This window comes from Artemia franciscana, chromosome 16 (genome assembly GCF_032884065.1).
Source record: "Artemia franciscana chromosome 16, ASM3288406v1, whole genome shotgun sequence".
NCBI lineage: Eukaryota > Metazoa > Arthropoda > Branchiopoda > Anostraca > Artemiidae > Artemia > Artemia franciscana.
In genome coordinates, this window is record NC_088878.1 from 8,314,678 (window position 1) to 8,336,117 (window position 21,440).

Sequence of the window (21,440 nt, forward strand, 5' to 3'; positions counted from 1 at the left end):
CGAATCAATTTCTACGGCTCGTTCTATTTCCTGAACTGCTAGTTCTAGGTCATTAATATTTTTAGCCATCAAAAGGCGGTATAACTTCGGGTTGAGTCCCTGTTTAAATGCATTGAGTATTATTTTTTCATATAGTCCCCCTTCTCCTGGACCATATCGCGCTTCTGTTGCAACTCTAATTTTATGCAAGTACTCACGAACGTTTTGGGTCTGTTCGAATGTAACTAAGCCATGTTTCAGTTTATTCAATGAACTTATGTCAATGAATCTTTTTTGGAAGGCCTGTTGCAATAATTCTATTGAGTTAATTGTTGAGGTTACTTCAGTGCCTATTGTATTTTCGATTTGTTTTAGAAAAGTTAGCGCCTGTCCTTTTAGTCTTAAAAGTAACATGCTTTTTAATACTTTCAAGTCAATTTTTGTCATTTCTACGAATTGTCCTAGATGGATGTTGAATTGATTAACGTCTGTATCTCCTTCATATTCTGGTAATGATTTTGCAATTTCTACCGAGGTTGCAATAATTTGTTGCGCTTTTAATAGTTCATCTTGTTCTTGGTCCATTGTAGTCTGTTTTTAAGTATCGGTATAAAATAATCTCCAATTTTTTTTTTTTTTTTAAGGTTTTTTAAAGGAATGGGGTATACTTATATATAAAAAAATGCAAAAATAGAAATAAAATCGCACTACACCTAAAAATTCAAAAAGCGAGATAAATTTTTTCTACGTTAGTAGGCATTTATTGTGTAGGTACTTTCAGTTCCTTTTGCTGCTTTCTTTTTCCGACCGCGCCATATGTTTTAAGGAAAGATTCGAATAGTCAAGATCAATTGTTCATGTTCACCTTTTCATGCAATAAGTCATTGAAGCTATTTTGTCCAAAGTTGTATATTGTAAGTAAATAAACCTTATTGTATTTAATCATCTTCTGTCTATGTATTAGGGCATCAGGTACAGTTCCTCTATTCTTCAGGTATGGTCCCAAGGGAATCTATATTTGTTTCAGGAGACCTCGAACATCATTGAGATGATTTGTCTCCCAGGTTACTGGGGATTGCATATAAAGCTGTTTTATTCTATTAATAATTTAGCTCCCATATCTCACATCCGCATTAAGCTACTAAGACTTAGAAAAGTCCCAAGCAACTCAACGCAAACCCCCCTTAAGATAAAATCCCACTCCAAGCGCGTTATCAACTAAACCACCCCGTAACACAATAGCATCCTTATTTAGATCAGGTTGCATGTAGCTTTTTCTAAATGTTGTCAAGTCTCTTATGCCTGATGCTTTCCCCAATGTTTTTAGTTGGTAAAAAAAAAATCCAAAGAAAGTTCCCATTGAAAAGAGCCCAAAAGCAAGATTGAATTTGCCAAAGCTTGAAGGTTTGCCCCTTCAGTTTGTTTAAAAAAAAAACAGATTCATAATTGAAGCTTTGTTCATTTCAATCTTAAGAGTGACCTACATTTGTGACAATTCATTAAATTGCTATAAAGGGATACTTTTATTTATTTATTGGTATTGTTTGATTTCTAAATGATAGTTTTTTAATCTTTAAATTGATTTGTACTTATGTTTAATAAGTTTAAAAGAAAGCTTATAAGGCCAAGTCAGTAGGCCAGTAAAGGACCATGAGTTCCTTTAGCCAGGAAGTACAATAGGAAGCTAGGGGCGAGCCATCCTATGATTTTGCATACCCTTCCTGCTTACTGCTCCACATTTCTTTAGGTAACCTTTTAAAGTTGGGCCAATTCTAGCCAAGCTGATAGAGTCACATCACTGATCCCTGTCCAAAACCAAATAAACTGGTAATGCCAGGAATTAAACCTGTGCCCTTTGGACAAGGATTCTCAAGCTAGAGAGCCAGCCACTTAGGAAAGAACACAAATTTGACCACAGAACAACAATTGTTTGAAAAAAGAAAATATTGAAAAAAACTCAAGCCATAGTTGCTGCCCATAAACAATATGCATTTTATTTAGACAAAGTAAATTTAAGACAGGTATCAACAAAACTCCATCAGGAATTGTATTTACTTAAGATACAATAAGCAATATGAATGCTTAGTTTTGTGATATTCCAGTCTTGGAATAATGCAAAATAAGAAAAATTATATTTCCTATTTGTTTTCCATAAGCTCATTTGAGACTGCAATATGCCCATGGTGCGCTTTTAAATTCTCTGGAATGCTTTTAACAGAAAGAATTGTAAAGACAATTGTTCTGATCAGCAAGAAAAATATTAACAACTCTCTAAACTTGGCACTTTTTAAGACAACGTTTTAGCAAAGCAAATGCAAAACATAAGAATTCAGCTAAAAGGTGGTGAAATACTTGACAGATCTTATTGGTCTAAATAATCAATGCCTATAAAAGCTACAGCTTTTTATTCTGAATTCTTTGTGTTTCTGATTCTTAGCAGCAGCTTGGCAATGGACAATCTCAGTTCTATTAGCCTACTAGATATGGTCTAGAGGGTTATGGAGACATTTACATTTTATTTTCTCTAGAGGTATATTTAGTGCATAAGTGGATATGCACTATGTTACAAATCTAATGATCACCCAATTTGCATGACCATTAGATTTCAAGGGCCAGAGAAAATTTGATCCTTGAATCTAGTGATGACCTTCAATCTTGATTGACATCATAAGAAAGTCTTGGGCCTTACTTATTGTTAGGCAGAGGCCTACCAAAGACTATGGTAAATGCTAGATATACCCAGTGTCTGACCTAAGCTATAAAAAATCTTGACAATTTTGCAAGCATTATCTCTAAGAGAAAAATTGCTCCTCCGTCAGACAGAGCAAACGCATGTCCAGTACTTTAATTTGCAGTAGTAGCGAAGTGATTAGGAGCTACATAGAAGCTGTTTTCAATCTGATGGTTGATTTCTGTTTCTTCTCCTACTACTGAGTTGCTGTTGAGTAGAGATTTGAGCTTCAGAGAACAAATGACGAAAACAGCTTTCGGACTGAATATTCAGAATTAACCCTGCATCTGGATGCAGCATTCTTTGTGAAATAAGCTTTCGGACACGGTCAGTAGCTATTCTCGTTCCCAGCGGGTTGGGCAGTAACCATTTTACCGCTAGGAATGGAAATAGTAACCATTCAGGTACTGCACTAAGTCCGTGGAACACACCCACAATTGGATTTTCAAAACTGTAAGTTCTTGAAGAACCAGAAGAAAATCTTTTTGATGTTCCAGGTGAAAAATCAAGTAACTAGAAAGCCTGAAATAAGAGAATTGACTGAATCTAAGACAGAAACAAGAGGGGCTAATGACCTAAAATTGAGTAGGCAAGTTTGTCTACGGCTGATTGACTGCCTTTGAACAATAATTTCGCAAAAGGATGTCCATCTTCTGTTGCTTTGAAAATTGCTTCCGCCAGCTAAACCCAGGACTTGCCCCACCTCGACCTGTAAGAAGGAGGGTGCCTAGTATTTCAATTGATGCATCACAAACAGGTAGGCTTTAGCCTAATGTTGTCTTCACAATCTTCATATTAGTAAATAATTTGGTAAAAGGTGACAGTACTGTTCAGGCTTACCCGCCCTTTGTGACTCTATAGTCCCAAAGGGTGGATTGGCCAATATATTAATGATCAACACTATTGTCTTGTTATGAAAATCCTGTTAAGTATTTAGAAAACTTCTGTTTAGCCTACAGAAAATATCTTCCCAGGACATACTTTAGGCTCATCCCTGAAAGTTTCATTTTCCTAACCTAATCCCTTTCCAATGTTGGAGATTTGCCTACATGACAGGTAGGCAATTCAATATACCTATTGAAATTTTGACAAAACAACATCTTACCTTAATTTTCAGTTATTGGTTGCTTTTTCTCTGCCATAGTTCTGAAAATGCAATTCTTGTGGTAAAATTGGATAATGTTTAAAAATGTTAAATGTAAAATAAAATTGAAATAAAATTGTAAAATGTATTTGTGCTGTTGCACTGGTGATTTCTCTTCTCATTAAAATTCAATGTGCCAAAATCTAAACAAAAATACAGCAATGGTTAGTTTATGTATTTAATATATGCTATGCTTTACCCCCACCCCCCTGATGTGCAAATATATAGCTTAAATTTGTTTCTAAACTATTACAGATTTGTAATGAGCCCATATTTAGGTCATTTTTAAGAGGTCAAAAAGGTCATTTTAAAGAGGGTAAAAAGTGCTTGCATCTGAATTTCCAGTAGAAGCAATTATTGTTTTTGTAAAGAGCATTAAAAAAGGCATCAAGTGGTATATTCGCTTTACATGAAAGCCAGTAATACTGTTTGCTCCAATTTTACCATTCCTGTTATTTGAGTAGAATTTTGAGCCATATCAATGTTTTTCTTCAAAATTTAGGAAATGTATTTGCATATCTTTAAAACCTTATAAAATAGAATTGAGCAAAGTTATGAAGCTGAAAACAAATTTGAAGTACTTCAATTAAGCAGAAGATCTATTTTGCAAGGTTTCACTTTTATAACACACATATTTTTAAAGATCATCAAAGGTCAGGGCCCTCTAGAGGAACAAGGAATAGAGGTAGTTGCTTCAAAATACCTTCCCAGGACATACTTTAGTCTGTAGATTCATCCCTGAAAGTTTCATTTTCCTAACCTAAACCCTTTCTGAGATAGCAAGAAGTCAGTTAACTAGAATTTTACTGGAAATGGTAAAATTCTACTAGGAAGATGAAACTTTCAGGGATAGGCTATATGTCTTGGGAAGGTATTTTGAAGTAGCCTACCTACCTCCACTCTTCTCTCTATAGGTTCCTAAAATTTGCCTAAATGCAGGTCTATATTTTCAGTTATCATCTTCTTATTCTCTGGCTTTAGTTCTGAAAATGCAATCCCTGTTATTTAAGTAGAATTTTAAGCAATATCAATGTCTCTTTTTTCAAAATTTAGGAAATGTATTTGCATTTCTTTAAAATCTGATAAATTGGCTTTGAGCAAATTTATGAAGCTGAAAACAATTTTGTGTAAAATTCTAGTTGATTGACTTTTGAATATCTCAGAAAAGGGTTGAGTTAGGAAAATGAAACTTTCAGGGATGAGTCTAAAGGCTAAAGTATTACCTGGGAAGGTATTTTGAAGTACACACCTCCACTCCTTCTCCCTCTAGAGGGCCCTGACCTCTGATGACCTTTAAAAATATGTGTGTTATAAAACTGAAACCTTGCAAAATAGATCTTCTGCTTGAATGAAGTACAACACAATTGTTTTTAGCTTCACAACTTTGCTCAATCCAAATTTATAAGGTTTTAAAGATATGCAAATACATTTCCTAAATTTTGAAAAAAATACATTGATATGGCTAAGAATTCTACTCAAATAACAGGAATTGCATTTTTCAGAACTAAAGGCAGAGAAAAGGCAACTGATAACTGAAAATTAAGGTAAAAAGTTGTTTTGTCAAAATTTCAACAGGTATAGACCTGTCATGTAGGCAAATCCCCAAATTAGAAAGGGATTAGGTTAGGAAAATGAAACTTTCAGGGATGAGCCTAAAGTATGTCCTGGGAAGGTATTTTGAAGTACCCACCACTCCTTCTGCCTCCAGAGGGCCCTGACATAACCCTAACCCAATTTTGTTGTGCTTTATTTAAGCAGAAGATCTATTTTGCAAGGTTTCACTTTTATAACACACATATTTTAAAGGTCATCAAAGGCCAGGACCTTCTAGAGAGAGAAGGAGCAGAGGGGTAAATATTTTGCAGTTCATATAATTGACTTACCAATGAAGTGAACATACTAGTCAATACCTTTTTTATGTTCTCTACAAATATAAAAATCACTTCTATTTTGCAAATTCAAATTTAAGCACTTCTTGAGCTATTAAAATTCTTCTTTCTTGATGCCAAATTTTCAACTAAATTATGCATTTACGTTTTGTTTTTTTTAGCAAAATAATATTTTGATTTCTCAGCACCAACATTAATTATAGTTGGGTTAGGTGAAAAGCACTTAAATTTGGATTAGCTTTGCAATAGAAATTATTATATTTGTAAAGAGCATAAAAAAAGGCATTGAGTGGTATGTTCACTTTATTGGTAAGTCAATTATATGAACTGCAAAATATTTACCAGTACAGGTAAGTAATTTAAAATACCTTCCTGGGACTTACTTTAGCCTCTTAGACCCATTTCTGAAATTTCCATTTTCCTAACCTAACCCCTTTCCAAGATAGTCAAAAGTGGCTAAAGTAGAATTTTTGGCTACCTAGAAATTTTGGAAATCAATTTTCAAATTTTTTTAAATACTTACCATGCTTATGTTATATCATTCTTAAAAGGGGTTTGCTTTACCTATTGTCCCTAATGTTTAAAGACATACAGTAAAAGATCTGTTTTTGGGAAAGACCATTTTTCTTTGACATTCTGGAAAAATAGAGGTGGGTTCATAGACTACATGTATTTTAGCCCACTTCAAGATGATGCAATATGTGGATGATGCAATATTCTTGGCAAAATTTTTACTAACAATTTGTTAGCATTAATTAAAAATGTGGTTTATGTTTTGACAAGCAATTAAAAGAAAAAATTACATTTTATATTGTAATTTATAGAACAATTATCAAGCAATAAAAGTAACATTTTTAGAACCAGAAAAAAAAAATCAGTGTTCTGTTAATATGTGAATAAAACTGAAACACCAAAAGGATATATACATCAAAATAGGATAATTGGTATTTCCAAAAAACGTCCTTGCAGGTAAGTCAACAAACTAATAATTTCAAGTGTTTGATCTTAAATAATTTTAAAAATAACCATAAAAATGCATAGCTTAGATTTTTAGCTATATATATATATATATATATATATATATATATATATATATATATATATATATATATATATATATATATATATATATATATATATATATAAAATTATAATTATAAGGAATTCATTGATATTTCCAAAAATATATATCCATCAGAGCTTACTCTTGAACCTAGTCATGGCGCTGGTCTAGAATATCATTTCTTAGATTTAAATATTAATGTTTCTGATAATAATAAACTAAGTTTTAAAATGTATAATAAAATGGATGGTTTCAATTTTGAAGTGATTAATTTCCCATTCCTTGAAAGTAATATACACTCAAATATCACATATTTGGCATTTTTCTCACAGTTACTTAGATATGCAAGGATTTGTAATAATTATATTGATTTTAAAAATAGATATAAAATCTTAAGCCAAAAATTGATTTTAAGAGGTTTTTCTGCAAATAAATTAACTTGGCAATTTAAAAAAATTAGTTTTCATTATAACAAACTTTTAAATAAATACCAAAAGAATTATCTGGAAATACTTAGAGAAATCTTTGGTTAATTTTGATTTTCCTTGTTACTGAATTTGGTGTGTCCCTAATTTTTGACAGTGGATTTCCAGAGGATTTTGCATACATTGTTGTTTCAGATGGTCTGATTTTACATTCATTTCCTTGATTTTTATCTAGGTCACATTTACATTAATAGAGAAATTTTGACATAGTGAAAAACTTTGAATAATTGTTTAGTTTTAATATAGATTGTGAATTGGTAACTTAAATACATGAGAGCCAGAACTAAGGTAGGATAAGCTTGTTTTGGTGTTACTTGGTTGTTCCACATTTGCTTGTTTTTTCATACGCATATATTTTGGGGGTGATACCTAACACGGGGATACCATAGGTAATTTATGGTAGGTATGCCACTTGCCTGGGTAGAGAATTTAAAGTGCCGAAACCCTATAGGCAAGTGTTTATTCTCCTAATGAGCCCTTGTGTTGGGTTGTTGCCTCTGAATTATTTGTCTTTACTTTCTTTTTTTTTTGGTAAATGACAACTTATACTTATTGACGACATGACTGCCTGTGCATTAATTATTCTTTATGGTTGATTGTGTATAGTTATGCTGTTTGACCTATATAATTGTATGGATGAGTAGGGTTAAGGCCTCATTCAAGTGCTGGTCTATATTAATCACTAATGTAGGAAAACAGTCTTCCTTTTCTCCTTCTGTCTCTTTTTTTTTCTTTTGCAAAGCTTTTCTGCAAGCATGCCAAGACAACAAAAAGAAACAATTTCTTCTTCTATCGAATTGTAAGTCTGTGGAATATTCTAAGCAAGAGGACGGTGTGATCTGCAGCACTTGATAGCTTCAAATCAAATCTTGACAAGGACTGGGTGACAAAACTATGGCTCACACAGTTGGATGCAGCAGATGTCCCATGGCCCCATCATATAATTATATACAATTCTTCTTTCCATATATGCAATTCCTCTCAGTTTCTTTTTGGTCAAATATTTTTTTTTTTTACCATAGGCCAAATAACCTAATATGTTCTCCATGCATTTTTCCATTTCTTGATTTTTGATGGTGCTATTTCACCATTAAATCTATTTAAAGAGAAGTGTCAGTTGATCAAAAAGGCATAGAAAATGCATTATTTGGGCAATGGGCTATATTTGTAGATTTGGGAGATGCGGGGGGTCAGAGTAGGGTTATGTTCATATTAACAAATTATTTAGATAGTTAAGAAAAAAACTTGCCTCTAGAGTCAGAATTGCATCCCAATTCCAAATTTAACATTCCCTTGTGCTGGAAACAAACTTTACCCCCATTCTTATATAGTGTATACTTGTTCAGGGTACATATTTCATGGGCACCAATAACCTGAATTTTAGGGGGGGAGGGCTTATCTGGTCTAATTAACACATCTAATCCATTATGATAAAAATCTCAAAACAAAAATAAAAAAATGTAAGGCAGCATCGTTCAGCCAGAGGGCTGGCATTCTCTTTTCCCCCTTATGGGTGTCCATGATATATTTGAACAACAGGGGGTGGGATAATGTTCAAATTTACTTCTATAGTCAGAATTGCATCCAGAATCCAAATTTTAACATTCATTTGCATTGGAAACAAACTTTATTAACCCCCCCCCCCCCCCTCCCCTCTAACTTGCAAATATATACCCAGAATTTTATATATAGGGGTAGGGGTAAAATTCATTTCCAATGGAATTGACTGTTAAATTGGGTTCAGGATGTCACTCCGACTGTAGAGGTAAGTTGTTTCTTAGCTATCTTAATAATCCATTGATATAAACATTACACAAAGTAGGTATTTTAGAATTTGCTGAAGTTGTTTTCTGAGTGTCTCCTTCTAAGTTGGCTTAACTGTAAAGTAGAACTCCCTTTTCTTCCTGCTTGCTGTGCCAATCAATCCATAAAACAGTATCTGACCTCCTGTCAAATCAACAGAATTTTAAGAATGATTTAGACTTAATTGGCTTTTTGACAGATAATTGAAGAATCTCCAATTAAAACTCAACCAAACTAAAAACGAATGTCCTAAATAAATAAAAATACACATACAAATTTACTAAAATCAAACCTAACCGATCTCCAATTTCAACTACTCAAAACTGCACAGAATAAAAATAGTTTCACTCAATGCAACAGGTTTATCTGGGGATTGGTTAGTAGAGCTAAGCAATTCCCTAGTACTATGCCTTTCAAAAAGGTTGCAGCAGATGCACAACCCCTATCTTTAACCAGTTGCTGATCCTGAGCTGAAAGTTGATATTTTCAGTATCAACTATAAGATTTCATTTCAATATCTTATGTAATACATATAATGTATTGCATAAGATGGAACTAATTCTGATTACTGATGCAATAGTTCTAAAAGAATTTGTGTTGATCAACATGAATAAACCTGTAGGTCCCGATTCCATTCATCCTCATATCCTACATTTATATTGAATAGTCTTGTATCAACCTCATCCCTTGCTGTTCAAGTCATCATTGAATCTTCCTAAACTACTTCTGGATTAAAAACTGCCCATAATGTTCCTATGTTTATGGAAAATAGAAAGGACCTTTCTGAACATTATCAACCTATTTGCATGATATCAGTGGTTGTTAAGTTTTTTGAAAGAATAATCAATCCCGCAGTTATTATTCATCTTGAAGCAAATAATCTCTGTTATAGCTCACAACGTGAGCTATAACACTATGAGACCTACAACTGGTAGGTCTGTTGATACCAATTTTCCTGAATCTTGTGTCTACATCATTAAATTTCTTGATACTGGGGTGCTTGCTGACATGATTCTGCTTGACTTTGCTAAAGCTTTTTACAAAGTTTGCACAAGCAAATTGCAATTCATTTACATGCAGTCAAGCTTGAGGAAAAATCTCTGCTCTGAATTGTTGACTTTCTTTATATGTAATCTTAATGTGCTCATTTATTTGATGACTCTGGTAATGATATTCTTTCTTTGTCTAAGCGTGTTCTGAGTGGAGTTCCTCAGGGAAGTTGTTTGGGTCCTACACTATTTAATATCTTCATCAATGATGGTCCTTCACTATCTTCAGTGAATTAACACTCTATGGTGACAACTTGAAGCTTTTTGGATGAGTCTTGTCCTGCAAACACCATGCCCTTCTACAAAATAATCTAGAATTACTTGGTCAATGGCTGAGGCTTGGCTTTTTGAATTCAGTGTTACCAAGTGCAATATCATTCACTCTGACTAAATGAATCTGTATTGGCATTCATCCACAACTCTTAAAAGAAGCTCATACCCAATTAGTACTGCACCTCTCAGGGCTCTTACAAAAGTCTTTGATGCCAAAGTCATGATATTGGACTGGAAAGTTGCCCATATCTCGCCAATATACAAAGGAGGTGACAGGACCAAAGCTCCCAATTATTGGTCTATCAGTATTATCTCTACTATTGGGAAAATCCTAGAAGGAATTGTAAATGCTATTGTTCTCAAACGTTTGGCCACAAATAAACTTCTATCAAAACACAAACATGGATTCTGACCAGGTAGATCAGTTGAAACAAATCTGATTGACTCGTATAATTACATAACTGAGCTCCTTGACCAAAGTCTCCCAGTTGATGTGGTTCTGCTAGACTTTGCTAAAGTCTTTGAAAAAGTCTGTAACCAAAGGCTCCAGCTGAAACATAAGGCAATAGGTATTGAAGAGGGTCAGAGTTTTTGGTGAAGGTGGTGCAGCTTTCTAGCCTGAAATAGCAAGTGAAGTGCTTTGAGGTACTGTTTTGGGACCTACACTGTTGAATATCTACATTAACAACATTCCAAAAGACATGACTAATAAACTAAGCCTCTATGCTGATGACTTGAAACTTAATAGTCCCATTGACACACAATAGAGTGTAGCCTTTGTATCCCAAGCTTGAAGCTTGGAATTCTCTAGTCTTCTATTATTTTAGAAAAGACAGACGTTTCAGAAGATCCACAGAGATATTTCATCAAAATGATATCTGGCATGTTGGTGCTTTCCTACCCTGAAAGACTAGAACAGCTGAAGGACTACCAAGGTATAATAAGGTTAACTGGTATAACCCATATAGGAATGGGGGTAAAGTTTGTTTCCAGCACAAATGAATACCAGCTGTTGCTACTGAATTCAGTCTCAGATAGTAGCATCCTCAAATTCTAACCACATGCTTTGTGGGGTTTCACCACAGAACTTTGTTTCATAAGTAGCAGACTATCTACTTCCTGAAAGGTGTCTATATTTTCAGACAATCTGGGTAGTAAGGATTTTTGCATTATTTCAGAATTTCTATTCTGTTTGGAAATAGAATATTGTTTCAGGTTTAGAAAATGTCTATTTCTTGTATACTAATTGAGAATCATTGAAACAAAATAAGTGGAATGCTAGGAAAAGATAGCTTGCTGATAAATAGAATGTATGTTCAAAATGGAAGGCCATACGTTCATATATAATTTCATATTTTCTTACCAATTTATAAAAATAAAAGGGATTATTCTGATTCACCCAAGTACCATCTGTATTGACTTCATGTATAGGTTATCCTTTTGAGAAAATGATTTAGCTCTGGTTGAAACCTTTATTTATGAACTACTTAATTCTAAATTGTTGGGATTTTGGAAAAGTAGACCCACACATAGTTCAACCGGAAACTGGCATTAAGAAAGTTTGTTATGTCAGTAGTATTTCCATTTTCTTAAATGTCCTCAATTCTTAAGCAGGCTCATAAATTTGAAGTAGGTAAAACACTTTCAAATTGCTGAAGTGGATAATTGGTCATTTGTTAATTTGAATAAGACCAAACAATCTGGAATTTGCAATCCCAAAACCCCTGGTTTAGTTTTTTTTTCAGGGTAAAGAAAATATAGACAGCAATACCCCTCATGCAGCCTGGTTTTGCGTGGCTAGAAAATTTGTTTTGGCTGCAATCTGAAAATTCCCAGTGTTTGGCTTGACAATACTCTATATCGGAATAATCATATTTCTCATTTTACTGACATTCTGTAAAAACTTGCCAAATTTTGTGCATAATGCTGCTGGAGTATATTTTTCTGCAACTGCAGTGTTGTGTATAGTTTATCTTAGACCACACACACAACAATGTAGTTGTATATGCTGCATATTGCACAGGGATTCATCCTTGACCAGTGCCCGTCTATATTGCTTGGATGAACCCCTGTGCAATATGCAGTACTTGTCGATTTTACTTTTTTTTGTAGGTTGGTATTATGTCCTGCAAAATGTCATTATTGGTATAGTCTAGTGCATGGCTTTGAATAAAGGAAACGCTATAAAAAACTTTAAAAGTAATTGAAAACATTCTGAATTCCTAAATACTTTTGTCTATTCAAACACAATTTTCGAAAGTATTTACTGTTTCTCCAGACTGCATTTTGTTTAGTAAGCTTTATGATCATGATTTAGAAGAAGATCAATAGGTACACTGTACTGGAGGCTAACTGTATTTTTCGAGTAGGTATATATAAAAACAACAAAAGTTCAGTAGCCAAGGCAAAATTTTTCACTGGTCATCAATGTTAGTATTCACTCTTTAAAGTAAGGAAAGCCTTTCAAAGTGTTTTAACAGGACTTAGTACTGAGTATACTAAATTAAATGGAAAAGTATAATATCTGTGTCATTAAAAGTCCAAGGCATTAAAATTTGGTGGGCCATGTGTAGAGTGGCCATTTTTGAGAAAATAAATTCAATAAAAAGACAAGTTTTATTTTCAACTGAAAGTAAGGAGCAACATTAAAACTTAAAACAAACAAAATTATTACGAGCTTCTGATTACCAATCCAATTAGCCCTCTCCGAAGTTTATACGACCATGCTTTCTATAAAAACCTTATTTGCCCCCAGAGCATAACTTACAACCCTTGCCCTGAGGGATGGGAGGGGGGTAGGTTGTCATCCTCAAAGACATAATTTACAGACCTTTTAACCAAGTTGAACAAAATGGATTTCTCACAATTTTGATTGAAAGTGTGGGAAATGATGGTCGTAGGGGTTGGGGGCATTTGCCCTCCGATTCACTGGTTTTCTCATTTTCCAATCGAATGAATCTTTTTTGAAGTTTCTACGGCAACGCTTTCTATGAAAACATTAAATGCCTGAGGGTATAACTTACAACCCTTGCCTTGAGGGCTGTGGGAGGGGGTCATCCACAAAGACATAATTTCCAGGTCCTTGAACTACGCTGAAAAAATGGCTATGTCAAAATTTTGATTGGATGTTTGGTGAAATGGTGGGCGTAGGAGGGTGTTTGTTTCCCTGTAATCACTTTCGACCATTAGAAAGGGCACTAGCCCTTTTAGTTTTCAATCGAATGAGTCATTTTTGAAGTTTTGGTGACAACTCCATCGATACGAAGTGCCATGGTCTAAGCAAACCAAAAATTAATATATAATAAATTATGTCGACATTGTTCTTTACGGCCGTGGGGAGGGGGCATTTGATCCCCGATAACTTTCTACTATCAAAAATGACACTAGTCCTCTCAATTTCCAATCGAACGAGCGCTTTTCGAGGTTTCTGCGACAATGCTTTCTATTAGAAACCTTAAATGCCCCCTGGTTATAACTTACAACCCTTTCCCTGAGGTCTGTGGGTCGGAAAGTTGTCATCCTCAGAGACATAATTTCCAGACTTATCAACTATGCTGAACAAAATGGCTATCTCAAAATTTTGATTTGATGTGTTTGGGAAAATGGTGGGCGTAGAAAGGGGGTTAGTTTCCTTCCAGTCACGTTCTACTATTAAAAAGGACATTAGATATTTTAATTTTCAATCAAATGAACCCTTTTTGAATTTTATCCGACAATTTTTTCGATGCGAAGTGCCCTAGTTTAAATAAACCAAAAAAAAAAAACTATTCTGTCGACATCGTTCTTTACTTAGGCAGTGCAAAGAAGGGCTTTATGCCAAAATTGCTATTCATCGCCAGTTTTTAAGTAAATTCAAGTTTTATCCAAAATTGAAATGGCAAATTTAAACGTAGGACGGTACGAATCAACGTATAATTATTGATTTGCACATTTTAAACGCAATTTACCATGGATTTAAGGGACCAGTACCTTAAATTATTTCTTGGTTAGGCCTGGGCATGATTGGAAAACAATCAGAAATTAAATAAAAAAGAATTTTTCCACCTGAAAGCAAGCAACAGATTTGAAACCTATTTTAACCGATTATTCTTCATATGAAGGGGGCTGTCTCCTCCATATGTCCTTACTCTGTACTGTGAAATCTGGCTTTTGTCCAAATGCAGTAAGGAAATTTGTAATTGGAAACAAAGACTTTTCAAAGCCCTAAAGCTTTTGTTCAATGAGCTAGTTATTGAGAAGGGGGCAGTCCCCCATATATACATATACAGCGTAATTTCAATTTGTTCTAAGTTTTAAACTTGCTCCTTACTTTAGTTGAAAACTTTTTCTATTTGTTTAATTACGTTTGATGAAACTGTAAAGTTTTATGAATGCAATACTTATGGTAACGCAGAAAAAACGATCAATATTGCAAGGATTTCTGTATGGATTCTGATGGGTAATCAAACAGTTCGTGGTAACGAACTGTAAGTAGGGAGCGACCCGGCTCAATAGTAACCAAAACTCTAAAAAACAGAATTTTGATACGAATAGATATATCAAGAGAATTAACTTATTATGCTGACTCCAAGTTTAGTTTTACCCGTCAAAAGCTATGAGTCTGAAAAAAAAATGTATCTCTTTTCGATAAAGGGGGAAAGACCCCCTAGAAGTCACAAAATTTTAATGAAAAATCCCACCAACAAATTCAGTATATCAAATAAGTCTACTTTTGTGTTTCGAGCTCACATCTGCAAAAATGTGAAATAATTTTTCCAGAAGATAAATCGCGGATGCGTGTTTGTTTGTTGTTTTTTTTTTCAGGGGTGATTTTATCGACCCAGTAGGCTTAGAACGTCGGGAAAGGGCTCATTATAACAGAAATGAAAAGTTCTAGTGCCCTTCTTAAGTGGCCAAAAAAAATTTGAGGGCAACTAGGCCCCCTCCCACGCCACTTTTTTCCAAAATTGTCCAATCAATATTTTGAGTTAGCTATTTTGTTCAGCATAGTTGAAATACCAAAAATGTGTCTTTGGAGATAAAATGACCTCTAAAGCACCTGCGGAAAGGTTTTTAAGTTATAAAATTTGTCCATTTTTTACATATAGTATTTGTTATCGGGAAGTTTGTTTACATTTTTCGGTTGGGGAGACGGTGAGTTTTTTGATGGGAGGATTTGGTAAGGGGGGAATTTTCCATGGAGAGAGAAGTTTCCAGGGGGAAAATTTATACTGGGTAAGTTTGACAGAATTACTATTTGAAATTTCTCTACATGTCTTGCTTTTGCTTCACCAATTCAATTTTACGTGTGGAAAGTTAAAGGTGGCTGTCCGGGTTAAATTTTCGCCAGGATTGAATTGTCCAGAGGATATGTCCGTGCGGAGGGGGATTTTTTCGTGGATGTGAAGTCAGATATTTCGGCGTTATTTAAAAAACCGTCAGAAATTGAATAAAAAAACAACTGTTTCAAGTTCAAGTTCTTCAAGTCTTTATTAATCTTTAACTATACACTGAATAAAATAGAAGAACACTACTGAATAGAAGCAGAAACTACAACAACAAGGGATAAGGCTAATGGCACCTGTGCCTTCTAAAGACCAAAACGTAGATGCCCTTTACTGGAAGCAATCTTTATTTTGAGCAATCTAATTTTGTTTGTCATAACAGCAAAAAAAGGAAAATAATCACCATCACAACCAAGATTACTGAAAAGAAAAAATTGTGTGAATTAAAAGTTTAGTATATGCTAGTATTCATTCCTGGAAGTGTTAATAATTTTGGATCCATTGAAGTTACGAAGTAGAAAACGTTTAAAATGCATATATTTTCAGTGAAGTACAGATTAAATTCTATATCTTCAAGGCACAGGAGCCCTGTCCCTCCTTGGCGTACTTTCTGCTTGTTTTGAGTTAGTCTTGGTTATTTGTTGTAATTTCTGTTTGTTGTGGGTTTTATTTATTTTTTGATAATAATTTGTGGTGGTGTTACACTCAAAAAATTATTTGACTTTATTTTTCTCATCTTCGGTTTAATGTAGCTCATTACTTTTCTCTGAAAAAAAACTTTTGTGAAAATTTTTTTTTTGTTAATTTTTGTTTGCTTTTAAATGAAATATTGTTTTCTATTTATTAAGAAAATAATATTATAAATATTTTCAGTTGTCTCTATGCAAATCAGTTGGTTTACTATCTACATGTTGGGTATAATTTTGCAACAATTTTAATCACAATTATGCCCTAATGCTTTCAATTGGTGAGTATTGGTGAAATATTAATATCAAGCTGCCAGGAAAAGAAGTAAAAACATTTTTCTGGGAAATTATTCAATTGCTACTACTACTACTACTACTTCTAACAACTCACTGCAGCACCCAGCTTCTTTAGGTCAACACAGCTTCATATGATCCTCCTCCATCCTTATCTATTCAAAGCCTTCCTCTTTACACCCTCCCAGGAAGTATTCATTTGCCTTAAATCTGTCCGTATGACCCTCCACCCTATGTGAGGACAACCTGCATTTCGTTCGGCCCTAGCGGCTGGCCAACAAGAACAATCTGTCATCCTTCCTCTGGAGAACCTGTCCTAGCCATCTAAAACTTTCTCTCATTATAGCCCTAAAAAAATGGATTGAACCACAATCTTGTACAATCACTGTGAGATACACTTAGTCACTTGATAAAGGTGTAATAATATGGTTTAGTATGATTCCCCTGACCTTAAAACCCGTTTCTGTTTGGTTGATTCTAACTGATTGGAGTGAAGAATAAAAAGATGGAAAGCAAATAATCCAGCCGAAAATTTTCTTTGAAGCCAGAAGAGGATTATTTTAGACTCCAAATGCTGGAACAGGAGGAAGGGTTCTATAGGGCTGTCAGAACTGTAATCCCCAATCATATTACAATTTTAAGTTTAGACACACATTAATCGACTGTCCCCTTACACATGCCCTGAAAGTTTCTCCTTAATTCCCTTAAAATTTCCTGGGATACTGCGGATATACCCTTTGGACTATATTGGATACACATTATGCATTTGGATTTAGTTCTATTTTCCACTAAACATGTGCTAACAGTTTTAACTTGGTGTCCCTAGCTGTTCTTGAGATGTTGCTGATACGTCCTTAGCCCAAAATTGGATGTGTGCAGTGTTTTGATTTAGCTTAACACCCCCAAAAACGTACTCTGATCTTCCAGTGTAAAACTGGCGAGTCTTTACTTGGATATTGCACATCTTTTTGACAGACACAGTTTGTCTTGATTTTGCACCCCTTCGACTTTCCCTGAAAGTTTCAACTTATTACTCTATTCTATTCCTGAGTTATTGTATCTGTGCCATTTTTACAACCTGGATGCGCTCAAACTCTTTTGGTTTAGTTCTGTTATAGCAGCAGTAGTAGTAGTAGTAGTATATTCCGTCTGTTGCAAGGGATTTTCTCTTCTTGTTGCATCAAGTAATACTTTTTTACTAGTCATTTTTACTGCCTGATTTCGGTTATATTGCTATTACAATTATTTAATCGTTTATTTTGACTGAGTCAGACTGACCTTCTTCTATTTTTGCCATACATCACATAGTATCTTTGGTTTAGTTTTACATCCCCTCAATTTTTCTTGAAAAATAAAACTTAATATCCTATTCTGTTCCTGAGACATTGTAATTATGCCATTTTTACAACCTGGATGCACGCAAATCCTTTTGATTTAAATCCGTTGTAGTAGCAAAAGTAGTAGTGGGTAGTAGTGATAGTAGCTCTGAAAGGTTACCCCTTTAATACACCCTGCATTTACATAGTGCATTTTGATTTATTTCAAATTCTTCCTCAAAATATACTGAAAGTTTAAAATTTAAAACTCCAAGCTAAACCTGAGATATTGCTGATAACCCCTTTTGACAAGGTGTATGTGCCTAGTGCGTTTTGATTTATTTCATCACTGCTCTCACCATTATTTGAAAGTTTTGCCTGAATACCCTTAGTATTAGCAATAGTAGTAGTCATAGTAGCAGTAGTAGTAGTTGGAGCATTGAAAGTATTAAGATTGATTGCACAGAATAGTAGCATTAGTAGTATTCACGCAGGGCCATTTTGGTTAGTTCAACATCCCCTTGGCATGCTCTGATAGTTCCAATTTAATGCTCTTAGCTGTTTATGAGATATTGCTGGTACAGCCTTTTGATAAACTGCATGTACACAGTGTTTTGATTAGTCCAACACCCTCCTCAACAAGCCCTGAAAGTTTCAGTCTAATGCAGTTAGTCTTAGTAATAGTAGTACTAGTAGTAATAACAGTATTATGCACATAGTGTCTTTTAATTAGTTCAGTATCCTCCTCAACATACACTGAAAGTTTCAACTTATTACTCTGAGCTGTTGCTGAAGTATTGCCAATACGCCTTTTGACAACCTTCAGACATATATCATGTGTTGATTTGATTCACTATCCCCGTCAGCAGTTCTTAAAAATGTTATCATATTACCATATCCTTAGTAGCAGTGGTAGAAATAGAAGTAGTAGTTTGCAAATCTTAACTTTTTGTCGGTTTTACATCCCCTCAACCATGATGTGTTTTGATTTAGTTCAACATCCCCCTAAACGTTTCCTGAAAGTTTTACCTTTCATATCCTTAGCCTCAATAGTGGTAATAGTAGCAGTAGTGGTCTTTATTCGCCCTGAAAATTCCCACTCAATGCTCTTATGCTATTCATGAAAAATGTCGATTACACTCTATTGACAACCTGCATGCAGATAGTATATTTTGGTTTAGGCCTAACTCAGTCCCCCCCTTAACATTTTCTGAAAGTTTTGCCTTAGTGCCCTTAGTCTCAGTTGTAGTAGAAGTCATATTATTTGTATTAGTAGTAGTAGCAATAATTGTAGTATGCACATAGTGTCTTTTTGGTTCGTTCAATATCCCCTTCAACTGTTGCTAAAATATTGGTACTCGCCCTTTTGACTACCTGCATGAGCATAGTATGTTTTGATTTAGTTATACATCCCTCTCAGTTTTCCCTGTAATTTTCATCTTAATGCCCTTAGCCTTACTAGTAGTCGTAGTAGTAGTAATAGGGGTAGAATAAATATAGTGCTTTTTTTGTAGGTCCCAGTTGTGAAACAACATAAACAAAATGTTGATCAGATTGAATTATAACTTTGGCTGCGACGCACTAATATTCTTTGGTAAATTTTCTGATTACAAGGCCTTACAAAGCTTTCTCTTCTACAAGGGAAAGATTAAATTTGGAAACAAATAAATTACAACTAGAACACTAATTATTACCTTCTACCAGGTCTCATTGGAATCAGAAGTCTTCTCTTTTCCAGATGAAAAGAGATTAGATAACCCTTTGTATACCTTTCACAGAGGTGGGACAGGAATGGGCTCATAAAAGCTACTATTATTGCATTAGCTCTATTACCATTACATTCATGCACTAAGTGATGTTGAGATTTGCCTACACCTTCTGAAAAATGTCTGTTGGGAAGAGAATAGGCCGCAGATAAAAATTTGTATCTGTTTATGCGTCATCATGAATTTCTATTTTAGACAATATTTACATTATCATCATTTTTGCTTGCTGATACAGTAGCTGCTGAGTTTAACTGTCAGTTATTTGATCATTTGTACAAAGCATACTTTGTGCATTCTTCTGGTCATCAGAGAATTCTTCTTGATCCCTCAGAGCAAGGGCGTCAATCGCCTATCCCTAGGTTTTCACTCCCCCTACGTTTCGAGAAATATCATTTTTGACATTAAAAAACCGCATCCCTCCTTACATTACTTGATTTAAATAAATAAAAAAAACTAGTTTTATTAACGGAAAGTAATGAGCGACATTAAAACTTAAAACGAACAGAAATCACTTCGTATATGAAAGGAGATGCTTCCTCATCAACGCCCCGCTCTTTACGCTAAAGTTTGACTCTTTCTCTTAACTCTACTTTTTAACACAGTAAAAAATAGCTGTTAACATACATTCCGTGTAGATTTCAGTGCAACGGATGAATTTTGTTGTTTAGACTTCTGTCTTTAAATTATATAAAATACACTTCATTTCTATCTTAAATTGCTTACAAACTTACCAATTTCATCGTATTCTAATTAGTATTTTCCCCGTTGTCCATGATGTAGGCCCAGCAGCATAAAAATTTGACCTGACAGGTTATTTAGGGGAGAGGAGATCCCTCGCCTTTTTTAAAGCATCAAAAGCAGTTTATATTCGTGTCTTCTTTTGTTGCAGGTCAAGAAGTAGTCATTATAAAAAATGGTACTCGAATATGTGGCTCTGGTGCAGCTTTAGCTTCCATTCCAATATTGCAAGATAAAGCTTACTTTGAAGTCAAAATTCAACAAGGAGGTATTAAGCTTTTCTCTACTATTATATATATACACACACACACACACACACACATATATATATATATATATATATATATATATATATATATATATATATATATATATATATATATATATATATGTATTATTTATATATATATATATATATATATGTGTGTATTATTTATATATATATATATATATGTATTGTTTATATATATATATATATATATATATATATATATATATATATATATATATATATATATATATATATATATATATATATATATATATATATATATATATATATATATATATTATCTTTAGCTAATGTTCATGTCCCCCTTTCTCAAAAATTAGTTTACCTTGGAATGCCTATTGGAAAAAATATGAAAGAAACTGTGAATTTTTCCCTTGAACTTTTGAAGAAAAAACTGAGAATTGCTTATGCTTCAATTGCATCTAATATTAAACATATTGATAAATTAAATCTTGCGAAAATTTATAATAGCCTAGTTGTACCTCATCTCCTTTCTCTTTGTCCGGTTTGGCAGTTTTTTAGTGAACCTCAGAAACTATCTGTTCGTAGAGTATATTTTCGTTATGCTAAATTCCTTCTCAGTTACCCTCCTTGGACTAGAATTAGTTACTTAGTGAACAAATTCCGCCTAGTTTCTCCTACATCTATTATTGATAAAAGGCTTCATG

The 21,440-nt window shown here is 34.0% G+C and overlaps 1 protein-coding gene across 1 annotated transcript in view; it reads left to right on the forward strand.

The window, feature by feature from the left end:
* The first annotated feature begins 3,216 nt into the window (after window positions 1-3,216).
* Window positions 3,217-21,440, forward strand: part of LOC136037010 (SPRY domain-containing protein 7-like) — a 44,756-nt gene continuing 26,532 nt past the window's right edge. Inside the window, exons 1-2 of the mRNA XM_065719424.1 lie at window positions 3,217-3,467; window positions 20,632-20,748. Coding sequence (XP_065575496.1) covers window positions 3,353-3,467; window positions 20,632-20,748 — 232 coding nt within the window. The 5' untranslated portion in view covers window positions 3,217-3,352. The remainder of the gene's footprint in view (window positions 3,468-20,631; window positions 20,749-21,440) is intronic.